Consider the following 15,927-nt stretch of genomic DNA (forward strand, 5'->3'; position numbering starts at 1 on the left):
AGCACTTTGCAACAAAATTGGCTCATAGTCCCTACCGTATGTTTTTAAGTTTGAGATAGCCATTATTAGGCCTTCCTCCCACTAAATTACAAGTTTTAGAAGGCTATGAAGTATAGTGCATTCATAGCCATAGTTGGTAAAAGGTCAGCTTGCATAAGATATCCTGTACTCAGAATAAAAGGGTCCTTTTCTAGGAAAAAAAGACTAATCTCTTTTAGTAGGCTGGCTACAGCCCTGCTATTTCTACTACCACCATTCTTCTTTTGGCTTGTTCCATTTCTCCGGGGTCACCACAGTGGATTTTACAGTTTCCATCGGTCCCCTGTGAGGGCACAGCACCAATGTGGTCGTTATTAACCCAGGCCTCAACCGATCCAGCATGGAGCCTCGACCGGTATGGTCTTGTCAACCCGCATACTGATTTGGCAAAATTTTACATCGGATGCCATTCCTGACACAACCATTAATCCTATGATCGGGGGCACAGGAAAGGCACTGGATGCCATCCCAGTATTCATGGACTTGCACCCAATCCATGTCACTCAATTTCTACTACTACCATTATTACAACTAATACAATAAATGAAAATGACGACAACGATGATGGTAAGATGGACCACTAATTATTGACAAAAATACTGTGATCAATAAAAAACAGTAAGTTGAATGATAAAAATAGACATGAATTAAAAGCAGGTTAATAAGCAAAACAAGCAAATGCGTCAGGAATAAAACGGGTTTTAAGAACAAAGATGAAGCCAGTCTGTCAAGATTGATTAAAATGGCACTGAATTTGTCAGCCCAAGCCAGGCTCCTCAGGCTCTGGCTTCATTCTAAAGATACACCAATCTTTTCTTCACTACCTCCTCCTTTAATCTGTGACCGTGAGACTGGTGTCTGGGCCTCCATGTCACCTGTAGTCCATGGAGGAGACAAAAGATCTCATTTGAATAAAACATCTCCTGTAAAGACAGGTGTGTCCTGTCCAAGAAGTCCTTTGAGTTTCAGACATTCCTATGATGTCCACTTTCTCTCACTCCCTCCTCTGCCTCATTCCTGTCTTCATCTCCTTCAAGTTACTTCCTGGTAGGAGAGGAGTGGAAATGAGTGGTGAGAACGTTTTAGGATGCACCCATTGTGACCAGCACACTCCATCTGGACCTACTTCCCTGTCCCAGTTACTTACACGATCTTCTGTGGCCTGTGGAAGAATTCAGATAATCTCTGTACACCAATAAGATAAAAACCTTGATCCAACAAGCAGCAGCCGCTGTTCGGGTGTGAAATGTCAAAGCTGCATGCAATGAAACCTTAGCAGGTAGGTGGCTTTGGAGCAAACCCCGGCCTGAGGAATAATATTTAGGTCAAGTAGAAAGGCGACCAGCCACTGCACGGTGAGATGCAGACACTGTTTTACTCTCCTTTTGCCCAGGGGCCCCTCTGTTTGCACTGTCAATGCTAACTACTGACAAGGAGGTTAACACCTGTTTAGGCAATGAAAAGCAGTAAAATGATACGGGGTTCTAACCTCATGCACGGTTAACTTTAAACTGTTTAAAAAAACGGATTTGTGTTACAACCATAACGCAGACCTTGACCTCTGAGAATGCAGAAAATGTTTTGCTGATGGGAAAAATTTGCAGACGAGCAGAGGTAAACAAACTGAGTTCATCTACCTAGTGGTCTAATGGGCAGGAGGGAGGTTGGTGTACCACAAGTCCAACTTTAGTTGTAAGAGGAAGCATGGCGCTAAAATACATGTTGTAGACACAACAGCCCCCAATTTGTTTTGACCTCATAATTCAGGGGTGGGCAATCTTATCCAGAAAGGGCCGCTGTGGGTGAGGGTTTTTGTTCCAACCAAGCAGTTACACACCTGATCCCACTAATCAACCAGTAGAGTCTGCTGAGGAACTTGATTTGGAGACACAGGTGTGTAATTGCTTGGTTGGAATAAAAACCTGCACCCACACCGGCCCTTTCTGGATAAGATTGCCCACCCCTGTATGCTGAGGCGATTCTGAAGCTGGTTTAATTTAAGACAATAGCTGAGTGTAAAAGTCCAAGGAACATGGCACCAAAAATAATAAATAACAATAGTGGTGATGCAGTAGTATAATAGATAAAATAGTAATACTGCAGCAAATAATAATAAAAACATATTTTGCTGACACAGATGGTTCAGGGCATGCACAACATGATCCAGAAAGGGCTGGTCTGGGTGCAGGTCTTTGTTCCAACCAAGCAGTTACACACCCGAGTCTACAAATCAAGGTCCTTAGCAATGACTATTGGTTGACTAATAGAATCAGGTGTGTAACTGCTTGGTTAGACCAAAGACCTGCACCCACACCACTTTCTGAATCATGTTGCCCAAGCACTCTGTGAACTGGAATATAACTGCTGCAGCTCTGCACACCTTGATGCAACTGCAACGTACGCTTTCTGGCGATGCATTGATCCAAAACAACCCATTGTGCTCTTACTCAAAATCCCTTGCACAGGGAACAAGAGGCTGACGGCCACACAAAAGGATCAAACCTTGGGCCTGTCAATTAAGACTGCCTCCTTATCTGCTAGGCCCCACCTGCTATCAGGCACACAAGCACATCTGTGAATGGACAGAATGACGTGGACAATTTATGAACTCAACTAGGCTACAACAGTTATCCCTCGTGTAAAAAAAAAGTACAGTTAGAATCTAACATTAAGCTGGTTGCCCCTCTTGGTGAAATATCCTCAGCTGATGGGGGCGCGTAGAGTAAAAAAAAAAAACGTGTGTTAATTCCGTAGGTAATTTAAGCACAGCGCGTATTACTTTTCAAACCTGGCGGCTCACTGCAAAGCCCCGTCCAACGCCGGTGTGGACCTTTAAAATATTACAGCGCATGCACGGACCCCCCCCCCCCGTCGTAAAATGGGCGGCCGTTGCCTTCCATGTGCTCCATCTAATTGGTGTAAAACAGAGAGCGGCTGTTATCTGGGCGTTGAAATCCTTATGGAGCTATAAACCACGACCTCCAATGAACGCCTTGTATTGTAAACACGTCGAGGATTTTATACCGGACCCCTCGTGCTGACGTGCTCCACTTTGCGTCTCTTCGGAGGCTTTCGTTTTTTTTCTGCGTCCTTCCTCAAACCACCGGTGAGTGTTGAGACATTTGCTTACAAAAAAAAAAAAGATTTGTCATGATTACCAAACGTAACTAACGTTGTCGTTTTGTTATGAATAAGGAATGACGTTTAGTGCAATCAAGAGTTTCACGCTGGAGCTGGACGGGCCGGCAGACGCCGTGTACAGCGGCGGTGGCGTGGTGTCCGGACAGGTGGTCCTGGAGCTCCGCAGGGAGACCGGGGTGCGCGCCATGAGGGTGCTCGGGAGAGGGGTCGCCACGGCGCACTGGCTGGAGAACCGCAGCGTGGGGATGAACTCCATCTACAACGACTACACCTCCAAGATCACCTACTTCAGGAGAAGACAGCATCTGATCCGAGGTTAGTACCGACCTGGTGACAGGCGCTCCGCAGGGAGTAACACTGAGACCGCTCTGAAGGCATTATGAGCGGCTGCTGCAATGAGGTCCCCTATTATACCGACTTTCTGGTTTGTTTGCTTTTTTTTAAGTCACTCTGGCAAGCAGAATATTAAGACTATTTTCAAAAAAGTCATTGCATTGTTCTGGCGCTATGCTGTACTATAAAATAGCCCGTTATAATATATCATACGATACCATAAGGCTATGCACCATACTATACCAGGCCTATACTACACTTTACTATAGTTTGAAACCAGTGTTTTTCATGTGCTGAGTAAGAGCCACTCTCCATTTTAGTCAATACAGATAGTAGAATGAGGCCCTATAAGACATCTGGGCCATGTGTGAGTTGCATGGAAACCAGTAAGGGCAAGACCAAGGATTTGTCAACAGTGCCAAGTGAAACACATGAAACACACCAGCTCACCTTAACTTAACATTGCATACAAAGCGTGTATATATACCAACATAACTGAACTGCTGTGACCTGTGTTAACATGGGGCACAGCTTGGAAAGCTTTCGCATAGCCCTGAAATGGAAGGTACTAGCCCACGTGTATTAAAAGCTTAACTTAGCCAGAGGCAGAAAGTAGGCCATCAGATGAAACTGTAAATAAATAAGAGAGGAGTTAATGTTTCATCTGGATACTTGGCACATGTCATGTACAATCTGACTTCCAAAAACCAGCTCATGGATAACTACAGTGGTACAGGATAGGAGCAAGACTGCAATTTGCAGAATCTCTCATATGAAAAGAGACCCAGCTGGGATAGCTAGTGAAGCTGTACGGTATTTTAAACTGAAATGACATTTTACATTATCTGTGCAGCTGTAGAAGTTAGCTCATGTTTTTATATTGGTTATAAAGAATAATAGTAAAGTTAGCCAACAGCTTTTCCAGTGGCATTATTTCCTCATAAAGATTCATATACCCTTGTCAGTTATTGGTTTGCTGATCTGGAAAAAAAATGTATCATTTAAAACAAACATACAACGAATTTCACTTGGTGATTCATTTACATACAATGTACAAGATATAACAAGACTTAAAAAGTAAGTTAATAGACAAATGCAAATTTAGAAATGTTGAATAGTGAATCACTGCTATGCAGTGTGGTCAAACAATAGAAAAAATGGTGCTAGTAAGCAAATTTGCAGTCAGAGAACTTGAGAATGTTAGGTCTGTTCTCCGTGTGATCACCTTTCAGTTGAAAAAAATCCAATAGATTTTTGGTCTTCCAATGGCTAAACTGAAACCTGGCTGTCTCGGTGAAAAGGGAAAGTTTTATCATCTAAACTGACACATTATTCAATTCTAAATAGAATTTTTGTCTGTTTATTTAAATTTATGTATCTATTGTATTTTATTATGCATTTATTGTATTGTATGCACTTACCATGTTGTATTATAGTACATATGTATGTACATAATTTTTCAAATTGCAGCATTAATTCATTTTTTTGTGTACCCATCTAGTACAAATGAAGGGCCACATCTGTTTTGTAAAGATGCAACTCATTTTTTTCTGTGCGATGCCAAATTTTTCTGGTTGGTGGGTATGTGCTGTGTTGAAAAATTTCACTGTAGAACCGTACACATTTCTAATTTCATTGACAACTACCCCTGCCCAAATATCTCGCCCAACTTAACAACTGGGAATCCTTTGTTTAACATTTCTTGAGCTGAAAACATGTTAGTATGGGCCAAGGAGTATTAGAACTGATTGCTCCCAAATTCAGCATAAAATGAGACCCATCCCATTGCTGCTTTGAGTGAGAAATTCTAGGCTTTATCTTACTTTCGGTGGAAAATGCCCGTCCTCTGAATTGCCTTTTTAATATGGGAGCATCAGAGAGGCCAACACCCATGCGATGTAGACAACACATGTGGGGTCCAGCATGTTAGACCATTAAAATATGAGGCGAGTAGAAAGGTGACACACCTGCATTAGCCAGTTAAATTCTCTGGGTAGACTTGTGAGAAGCTGGGATGAGGTGTTCTACTATAACACCCTCAGTCTAAATCACACCACCATCACTGTCCTCTACATCTACATCCCTTTTATATCCTATATACATGGACATCACCATCACTGTCCTGTACATCTACATCCCTTTATATCCTTTATAAATGGACACCATCATCACTGTCCTTTACATCCCTTTTATAGACTATATACAAGGACACCACCATCACTGTCCTGTACATCTACATCCCTTTATATCCTTTATACATGGACACCACCATCACTGTCCTGTACATCTACATCCCTTTATATCCTATATACATGGACACCACCATCACTGTCCTGTACATCTACATCCCTTTATATCCTTTATACATGGACACCACCATCACTGTCCTGTACATCTACATCCCTTTATATCCAATATACATGGACACCACCGTCACTGTCCTCTACATCTACACCTTTTTTTTCTCATCCTTTTTATGAATGTGAGGAGGCAGAGACAGACTATAAACGAGGGCTTTCTTATTCAATAAGTTCTGTGAATGTTCTTGTCTCCTGGTGTAGGCATTACTAAAGGATAGATTCTGTGATTGTCAGACAAACAAACACATCTTGCAGCCAACAAAGTTGAGTGTGGGAGTCGGCGATTTCTCTAACAAGAGGACCCCAAAAATGTGTGTGCTTCCAAGTGATAATCTGTAATGGTGTGAGCTGCTGAAAGAGGAGGAATACAAGAAGTCAACACTAAATGACATTTATTTCCTCGGACAGTAAGAATTTACACATAAATGCAACAACTGTCATGTTATATACGAAGCTAGTCCACCTAAAGCTAGTTCACTCAGTAAAGTTACATGCTACGTGTAGGGTTTCCAGATTGTGTCGTCATATTCACAAAGCCAATAAAAATTGATGAATGGGGAACTTTACTTTTAAAATAACAGAATATTTCCCCAAAATGAGCCGTTTTTCCACCAAAAGACAGAGCTTTTGACTGCCACAGCTCTCAATGCTTGCTGGTTTTCCGCATGAGCTGTGTACCCTATACAGTTCCTCCCGTAGCTCATTATTGAAAAATATACACTACCGTTCAAAAGTTTGGGATCACCCAAACAATTTTGTGTTTTCCATGAAAAGTCACACTTATTCACCACCATATGTTGTGAAATGAATAGAAAATAGAGTCAAGACATTGACAAGGTTAGAAATAATGATTTGTATTTGAAATAAGATTTTTTTTACATCAAACTTTGCTTTCGTCAAAGAATCCTCCATTTGCAGCAATTACAGCATTGCAGACCTTTGGCATTCTAGCTGTTAATTTGTTGAGGTAATCTGGAGAAATTGCACCCCACGCTTCCAGAAGCAGCTCCCACAAGTTGGATTGGTTGGATGGGCACTTCTTGCGTACCATACGGTCAAGCTGCTCCCACAACAGCTCAATGGGGTTCAGATCTGGTGACTGCGCTGGCCACTCCATTACCGATAGAATACCAGCTGCCTGCTTCTGCTCTAAATAGTTCTTGCACAATTTGGAGGTGTGTTTAGGGTCATTGTCCTGTTGTAGGATGAAATTGGCTCCAATCAAGCACTGTCCACTGGGTATGGCATGGCGTTGCAAAATGGAGTGATAGCCGTCCTTATTCAGAATCCCTTTTACCCTGTACAAATCTCCCACCTTACCAGCACCAAAGCAACCCCAGACCATCACATTACCTCCACCATGCTTAACAGATGGCGTCAGGCATTCTTCCAGCATCTTTTCATTTGTTCTGCGTCTCACAAACGTTCTTCTTTGTGATCCAAACACCTCAAACTTGGATTCATCCGTCCACAACACTTTTTTCCAGTCTTCCTCTGTCCAATGTCTGTGTTCTTTTGCCCATCTTAATCTTTTCCTTTTATTGGTCAGTCTCAGATATGGCTTTTTCTTTGCCACTCTGCCCTGAAGCCCAGAATCCCGCAGCCGCCTCTTCACTGTAGATGTTGACACTGGTGTTTTGCGGGTACTATTTAATGAAGATGCCAGTTGGGGACCTGTGAGGTGTCTGTTTCTCAAACTAGAGACTCTAATGTACTTATCTTCTTGCTCAGTTGTGCAACGCGGCCTCCCACTTCTTTTTCTACTCTGGTTAGAGCCTGTTTGTGCTGTCCTCTGAAGGGAGTAGTACACACCGGTGTAGGAAATCTTCAATTTCTTAGCAATTTCTCGCATGGAATAGCCTTCATTTCTAAGAACAAGAATAGACTGTCGAGTTTCAGATGAAAGTTCTCTTTTTCTGGCCATTTTGAGCGTTTAATTGACCCCACAAATGTGATGCTCCAGAAACTCAATCTGCTCAAAGGAAGGTCAGTTTTATTGGCTTCTGTAACGAGCTAAACTGTTTTCAGATGTGTGAACATGATTGCACAAGGGTTTTCTAATCATCAATTAGCCTTCTGAGCCAATGAGCAAACACATTGTACCATTAGAACACTGGAGTGATAGTTGCTTGAAATGGGCCTCTATACACCTATGTAGATATTGCACCAAAAACCAGGCATTTGCAGCTAGAATAGTCCTTTACCACATTAGCAATGTATAGAGTGTATTTCTTTAAAGTTAAGACTAGTTTAAAGTTATCTTCATTGAAAAGTACAGTGCTTTTCCTTCAAAAATATGGACATTTCAATGTGATCCCAAACTTTTGAACGGTAGTGTAAATATCTTGGAATATATTTATGCAGTTACAATTTTGGATTTGTTAGTTCAAATCATTGTCTTGCCAGTCACCTTGTGGTGCACACTGGTTAAATAGACATGTGATGATTGTAAATTGTTTGTTGAAGTGGCAGAAAAAAACTTTTTTTCTGAAAAGAAAATGATCTTCAAACAAAGCATTTAAATGCATTTGTAATGCATCCAATATCTCAGGTTGATCAGCCCTATATATATACACATGATTCAAAATGCTCAGTTTCAGTGGCTGTGCTAAAACTGGGCTGTCTTTAGCCGGATAAATTCAGAGCTTTACAAATAAATGTGCAACAGCTGCGATGTTTAAATTGAATGTAGAGCTCAGTGGACTATAAAAGTCAAGTAAAAGACCCCAAACATGGACCCAGTCAGTCCAGTGGTGTTATGTACCTACAACACTTTATATGCCAATATGCAGTCAGATTGAAGCAGATGAACAAATGTGCTTATGCATTTATACTATACAAATGAATTGTTTAAATTTTGTATGTGTAAATTAGACTAATACTTCAAATTTTTACTAGAATATTAACATACTATACTAATATACTATTAAATTGTTTACCCATGGGGGGGGGGGGACGTGCGAGGCTTCTTTAAGAACCGGTCCTGTTTTAGTGGAGGAGGAGGCGGGCCCGATATCGGTGACAGCTGTAGCCGTTCAGTCTTCAGGGAGGAGGCGGTGTTTTAAAAAAATGCAGCCTCTGTCTCTATGGCAACCTGGAAGAACACTACCCCCTCCCCTCCCCTGCATGCTGCCTGCTTGTCTGCTCACCAGACGTCATAAGAAGCCCGCAACGGGGCCAGTGTGGGAGAACAGACATCGACGTTACTCATCAACTGGATATTTGTTAACGACACATTCTGTGCAGTATTATTTGGATTCCGCCAAAGTCGGTGTGCGAACCTACTTTTCTTAGCACGGGATTTTTTTTTTAAATGTCTTGAATCATATCAATTGCTTTGAGGAGACTATACTGTGATAAGTGGAGTTGTGTGCAAGTTTTAAAGACGGGCACACATTAAGTATAACTCCTTATCGGTTAAACGTATAAACGTACTCCCTTTCAAAATAAAGCCCCAGCATGTCCAAGACAAATCCAGTACCTTGCCACCTGCACCGTTGACCTTTGAGCTGGCGCCTTTACGCGTCGTCGGGTGTATAACAACGTATGACTTGTTAGCTCGTAATTAAATCAAATACTTCGTGTCATTAAAATGCTGTTAATTTGTCGCGCATCTTCACTCTATGCAGAGCGTTTTGACTTGAATGAGGTATGGTGGGGTTTTCCCCCTATAACTAACAATGGCATTCTACAAACATGTTGAGCTTTACACACACGCAAACTGGCGTTTTACCCTTATCCAAAAAAACAAAAATTGCAGTGTCCTCGTTTTTATTTTCGGATGTTTTACTTAGTGGTGTGTCCTGTTATTCGTTTGCGATTTAAAAACGTGAGGGAACCGTAAAAATAAAAGTCGAATGCGCTTAGTAAGTAAACTCAAACCAAAAGTAATTTTGTTAATTATGAAGGACTTGTTGCCTCGTCTTCATGTTATCATGATTAACAGGCGGTTCATTCTACACGGCACCTGTTTATCTTATGAGACTGGGAAAGGGAGCCCCCGCCGGAATATCCTATTTTCACCGGCAGGTGGCGCTAGAGATCACGGTCTGTAAAGCAAGCTGCACGTTGTGTGTGTGTGTGTGTGTGTGTGTGTGTGAGAGAGAGAGAGGGGGGGGGGGCCTGAAGCGTCGGACGGTGGCGGTGGATCATTCCCCCACATCACGGGGGAACAGAGAAGTAAACAACTGTTTTGCCCAGGACTGGGTTTGTCAGACATGCTTTCGCAGCCCGTGGGATTGTTTGATGCATGTCGTCAGAGAAAAAGTGAAAGAGAGAGGGATCACACGGTTGCTCCACTTGTAAAAAGCAAAAAAACAAACAAAACAAATTGTAAATTATTCGATCCTTTTGATCTCTTTTAATCTATGTTGAATGAAAAGTGGGTTTGATGTGACCAATTAAAGGTGTCACGGTTGAAATGATTTCTTTCATGCACGTTGCTTTTTTGGGGGGGGGGTTGCACAAGTTGTGTTTTGGTAGGCTACAAACTTCGGCGTTTTAGTTGCAAGGGTGTAATAATAAAGCCATTTCTTTTGCTTGAAGCCGGACAAAGTGAGCATTGCGCCATGGTACAAAAAGCATGTGAGTGTGTTTTGCAGCGAGCACGGCTGGGGAACGGAACATGCGGCACTGAGGCATGCTCAGTAAGCCTGTTTTCGTCTAAGAACCTGTAACCATCAATCACCAGGGCTCTGTTTTTCTGCCTGCTCCCTCTCCACACCCAAAGAAGATGTTTATTAGCCAGCCTACAATCCTCGCCTGAGGCCTTACGTAATAAAGTCAGAGAGCCCGCCCCCTTCATAGCGTGCGAGTAGTGCAAATAGACTGCAACTCCGCACGAGCTCAACAGTTTTGTTTTTGCGATCGCACGCGGAGGAACGGAAGATCAACGGAAACTTTAATAAAAACCATCACCTTTTTTTGACAACTTTACCAAAGAAGCAAGAAAGGCAACTCGACATAGAAGTCTCGCTGGAAATAATGATTTTCGACAAACTGAATAAGTTTTACATCGTCTTCGACTCGCCGGAGATCGACTCCCCTCCCGTCTTCAGCAGCGGAGATGTGGTGTCCGGGAAGGTCGTGCTGGAGTTTGCAAGGCAGAGTAAAGTGGAGTCTCTAAAGCTGCACGCCGAAGGTTTTGCCAAAGTGCACTGGACCGAGTCCCGCTCGGCTGGATCCAGCACCGCCTACACTCAGAACTACAGCGACGAGGTGGAGTACCTCAACCGGAGAGAGGTGCTGCTGCAGGCAGGTCAGTCGCTCACACACACGCCACTTTTTAAAAAGCTCTTCGTTGGCGATCGACGGCATGGGTTTGGGAAGATAAAGGACATCAGTTCGGACGACAACTTTCCGATACCGTTCAGTGTTTTTTACGTTACTGGTACTGCGTGAGGCGTCAATGACCCGGTGTGGCCGTTTTAATAACTTGCTCACAGTTACTGAGGTGAATGGGGTTGAAAGGGTGTTGTATTGGTATATCATACTAGTTTGATCCGTGTTGTTTTGATTTTTGCAGCATTATTTCTAAATGCTTTGTAGAACAAGCCCAGTGCTCGCCTCAAACGAGTTTGACAGTGTGCTGTTATGCAAATGCAAGAGATGACCCCAAGTGTCAAACACGACACGAAGTACATGAGTCTGTCAAAAATGCCCACACTTCGTCGAGTAGTGCGGGGAAACTATAGATAAACTTCTAGAAAATGTTCAAAACTTGAGAAAAACATGTTCCCCAGCACAATGGGAGAGGAACCACCCCTTTGTGCGAGAAGGGGGGGGCAGTGATTGTTTTCCTCTTGTTGGACTGGGATGGTTGAATGAGACTTGAGACTTTCACCCATAGTTTTTAATGCTGCCGTCACCCTTTCCCCACTGAATCACACAGACACACACACACACACACACATATATATATATATGCTCCCGCATCCCTGTGACCCCGACAGCAGGATAAGCGGTTAAGATAATGGATGGATGGATGGATGGATGGATGGATATATATATATATATATATATATATGCAGTCTAAATTTAACTGTCTTTAAAATTAAACATTTTTGCCTCTTTAGCTTTCAGTTTTGAGTCTCCTTCCAGCGTCTCTAATTCATTGTTAATCTTGGGTCACAGGAGTATTGACGGAGCACTGTGGCTCCAACCTTTGCCCCCCCTTCATATTTGCTGCTTGTGGTTGATAGACTGGTTTTAGGAATTGAATCTGAACAAGATTATCAGCATAATGCTGCAAGTGAATGATGGTGCAACAAAACTATGATTTAACATCAAGTGTCCCCCCCCCCCTCCACGCACACAGATAATGGTGAGCTGACCCTCCTTTCGGCCGGCAGACATGAGTTCCCATTCAGCTTCCAGCTGCCCGAGGAGACACTGGTCACCTCCTTCGAGGGGAAGCACGGCAGCATCCGTTACTGGGTCAAAGTCAAGCTGCACCGGCCCTGGGCCACTGTCCGGAAGATCAAGAAGGAGTTCACTGTCATCGAGCCCATCGACATTAACACACCAGCCTTACTGGTATGATGGCTCAGCTGATGATATCATACCACTAAATATCTTGTTGCTATAAGCCACCTGACTTCTCTCCTCTCGTTCCAAGTTACTCGTGTAAAAAAAAAAAAATTTTTTTTCTTCTCAATTCCAGGCTCCTCAGGCCGGTACCAAGGATAAGATGGCACGAGTATGGTACAGAACCTTTGGACAGGTGTCTGCAACTGCCAAGATTGACCGCAAAGGCTACACACCAGGTGAGAGACCAAAACAGAGATTTACAGTCCACATCCTAGTGCTGGTCTTCAGAGATGTAAGCCCCAGTAACTTCAGTTGTGGTGAAAATTAGGTTTTTGTAATTTCTCCCTCATTTGTTTGTCTCAGTTTCACACTCTAATCACTGGCTGTTGTGTTTAAGACATTATAGAAAAGTTTTTTTTTACCCCCCCATGTACAGGCGAAGTGATTCCTGTGTTTGCCGAGTTTGACAACTCTACCTCCCGGTCGGTGGTGCCCAAGGCATACATCACACAGACCCAGACGTTCATTGCTCGTGGCACCATGAAGCAGAAGCGGTCTGTGGTTGCTACACTCTGTGGGGATGTTGTAGGTGCCAGGCAGAGAGAGACGTGGCATGGTCGTGCCATTAAGATCCCCCCTGTTGGCCCTTCCATCCTTCAGTGTCGCATCATTAAAGTGGAATACACACTCAGGGTAAGTTAGGTCTCTGGTGAGACAAAAAAAAAGAGAAGAAGCAACATCTAGCCTAAAATTCCTGCTCAACATCAGCCTCTTTGTAGATACTTCAATACTTAGTCCTCTGTTCATCTCTCCAGGTTTGTGTGGATGTTCCTGGGACATCCAAGTTGTGTCTGGAGCTGCCTCTAGTCATGGGCACCATCCCTCTTCATCCCTTCGGTAGCCGCACCTCCAGTGTCAGCAGCCAGTACAGCGTCAACCTGGATTGGCTCCGCATGGCCATCCCTGAGCAGCCGGAGCGTAAGTGTCCCATCCGTTAATATCTAGAGATGTATAAATGAGTACATGTTAGGTAAAATATCTGGGACTCGCTAACAAAACTATTCTAGATGTAGCGTTGTGTGTAACTATCAAAATTAAGCACAGGCCACATATTGGGCAAGCGACCAGCACCTATAGGCCAATACAGATTATAATCCTGCCAAGAATTCCTGTTATGATCAAAACCTTTTTTTCTCAAGTTTCCTCATCATTAGTAAATTAGCCTCTTTCATGGAAATGTAGAATTTTCTGGGTCGGACAGACTGGGTAATACTGCCTCTCCCCCCTGCAGCTCCTCCAGACTACAGCTCTGTGGTTAGCGAGGAGGAGGCCGAGCAGCAGAACTCTGTGGCTTCCCGTCCAGCCGAGGACCTGAGTGGGATCTTGGAGCGCCCCCTCATGGCCTTTGTCCAGGAGTTCCGCTTCCGACCCCCGCCGGTGTATAGCGAGGTATGGTCCTGTATTTCCGATACCCTGGCACTACACATTTACCTGTTTTCTTTGTCTATTTAAAGCTTCCTTTATTTATTCATGGAGAAGTGTGCTTACTTGTCTTTATTTTTGAAACTCATTGATCTCTCCCCCATCATACCTACAGATCGACCCCAACCCTCAGCCCTTCAACATGAGACCTCGGTGCATGACATGTTGAACCATGAGCCCCACCTAAGCGTCGAGTGACGGCCTGTTTTGAATTTAAACAAAAAGCAACCAAGGGATTTGTCTTCTCCTGGATTACTTCTTTCCAAAATAATGGCACTTGGTCCCGCCTGGTGTCCCAGTCAGGGACTGGAGCGCCATCGAGAAGTTGGAAGAGAAGGTGCTCACAGGAACTGTCTTGTTTGGGGAGGACCCCCACCCTCACCTACTCTCACAAGCTGCCTTCTTTCAATCCAGAGACAGAGGGGGGATGTATTATTAAAATGGGGTGACTTCTCCATATTAGTTCCTGTTCTCCCCATGTGATTCTGATTCTGGATGAAGAAAGCCACTAATACCTCCCAATCAACAACTTTCTGCCCCCCTCATCTGACGTGGTTTTAGTTTTGATGAGTTTGGGAAATACTGGTGGGGGAGGGGAGGTCTCTAGATATTTATAAGGCAGTTGGAAATTGCAGAAGGTATTTCAGAAGTTTGAAACTTGCTTTTTGTCTGTCGTTTTTACAGTTGCTTGGTGCTCACTTGAGCAAATAATCCTCTATGAAAGGTTCAAAGAAAGAGGTGCAACTGTTGTCTGAAACAACCAACTACCCTTAGCCTGGCAACATGGCAGATATTTAAACCTACCCTCTTACGTGTTTTGACTTGAGTGGTACACCTATGACCCCTATGACAACTTCTACTGTTACTCAAACCAATGTTAAGCACATATCTAATGTCGGAGAGGAGCAGAATGGTCCAGTCAGCAGGTGTTATTGTAAGGGAGATGGGGGGAGATAAAAAAGGGAAAAATACACGAGCCTTAATCATCTTTAGACCAAGTGTTGATTGCACGTGAGGGTGACAGATCGGTTCTCACTGAGGAGTTAAGTGTTCAGAGGAAGAAAAAAGAACAAACAGTTGAATTCTTTGCATGTGGAGGAACCTGAAGACACAAGTTGGTGTTATGTTGTATGCCGTGCCTACAGCACTGGTAATTGACGAGAACAATGGCATAAGAGGATAAAAAAAGTTTGTGTTTGAGGCTGCACAAGGCTTGTAGATGAGCTCTCCTTGCCGCTGTAGAAGAGGAGGAGCAGAGACTTCTGAGCCATGTGGTTTGAACATTTGATTGAAGCCAGATGCCTCGGTCTTGTTTTGTGAGGCTCGACCAGAACAGTCGGCTCAGTGTTGCATTAAGCCTTAAGCCAGCGATGCCACTTTAAAACATATAGACTAGAAAGGAAAAAAAAAAACATTCCACTAAGCAACGGAGGACAACGGTTTATCCTCACTTCCAAATATAGCGCGTAGTAGGAATGATGCCTTCAGGGTCAGCAAGTGCTACTTTGGTGGCATATGACAAATATGAATGTATTTTATACAAATGCAATTGTTGATTCCTCAAGTTTGCCAAAGTTTTGTAATTTTTTTTTCTAATAAAAAAAAAAAAGTACGCAGATTCTTGGCCTATGTGTTTCCTTCATACATCGACTGGTTTCAGAAGCATGGTCGTTCTTCCAGGAAAACAGACATGGGCCTCTGCCCAGCAAGTTGTGTACTTTGGTACTTTTTATAGTACATTATGTCCATAAGTCTTAGTTTGGGAGTCAGATGGTGGTGTTGCCAAGGGCAGGGTTCACTATAGCGCCGCTCCTTATGCCAGGGCAAAGCAAAGCAAAACAGTAATTACAGTCTGTGAAGTGGTTGCTGGCATGATAATTCAGATATTACAGTTATATAACTGGGTCAGCATATGGTCTTTCATAAGGAGATGTATCAAAACCAAATATTATGTCATGACTTCATGTACAGCACATACTTTGTTTACTTGGATAGTCGTGTGTATATGTGTGTGTGTGTGTGTGTGTGTGTGTGTGTGTGTGTG

At 43.2% G+C, this 15,927-nt stretch overlaps 2 protein-coding genes across 2 annotated transcripts; both read left to right on the top strand.

The window, feature by feature from the left end:
- Positions 1 to 3,236: 3,236 nt before the first annotated feature.
- Positions 3,237 to 3,500, top strand: LOC130109868 (arrestin domain-containing protein 2-like). The gene has a single exon (XM_056276838.1). The coding sequence runs from the start codon at positions 3,237 to 3,239 to the stop codon at positions 3,498 to 3,500; it is 264 nt and encodes an 87-aa protein (XP_056132813.1).
- Positions 3,501 to 10,671: 7,171 nt separating this feature from the next.
- Positions 10,672 to 15,501, top strand: LOC130109241 (arrestin domain-containing protein 2-like). Its single transcript, XM_056276038.1, has 7 exons — positions 10,672 to 11,130; positions 12,190 to 12,407; positions 12,535 to 12,637; positions 12,838 to 13,094; positions 13,217 to 13,379; positions 13,693 to 13,850; positions 13,999 to 15,501. Exons 1-7 carry the CDS (start codon positions 10,857 to 10,859, stop codon positions 14,050 to 14,052), a joined length of 1,227 nt encoding a protein of 408 aa, XP_056132013.1. The 5' UTR covers positions 10,672 to 10,856; the 3' UTR covers positions 14,053 to 15,501.
- The last annotated feature ends 426 nt before the right edge of the window (positions 15,502 to 15,927 follow it).

This window comes from Lampris incognitus, chromosome 3 (assembly GCF_029633865.1).
Source record: "Lampris incognitus isolate fLamInc1 chromosome 3, fLamInc1.hap2, whole genome shotgun sequence".
Taxonomy (NCBI): domain Eukaryota; kingdom Metazoa; phylum Chordata; class Actinopteri; order Lampriformes; family Lampridae; genus Lampris; species Lampris incognitus.

Excerpts from the sequence above, each read along its gene's own strand:
- LOC130109868 (XM_056276838.1), top strand. The coding sequence starts at position 3,237 with ATGACGTTTAGTGCAATCAAGAGTTTCACGCTGGAGCTGGACGGGCCG.
- LOC130109241 (XM_056276038.1), top strand. The coding sequence starts at position 10,857 with ATGATTTTCGACAAACTGAATAAGTTTTACATCGTCTTCGACTCGCCG. Across the intron at positions 11,131-12,189 it reads AGAGGTGCTGCTGCAGGCAG|ATAATGGTGAGCTGACCCTC; the intron begins GTCAGTCGCTCA and ends CCACGCACACAG. Across the intron at positions 12,638-12,837 it reads CCGCAAAGGCTACACACCAG|GCGAAGTGATTCCTGTGTTT; the intron begins GTGAGAGACCAA and ends CCCCATGTACAG.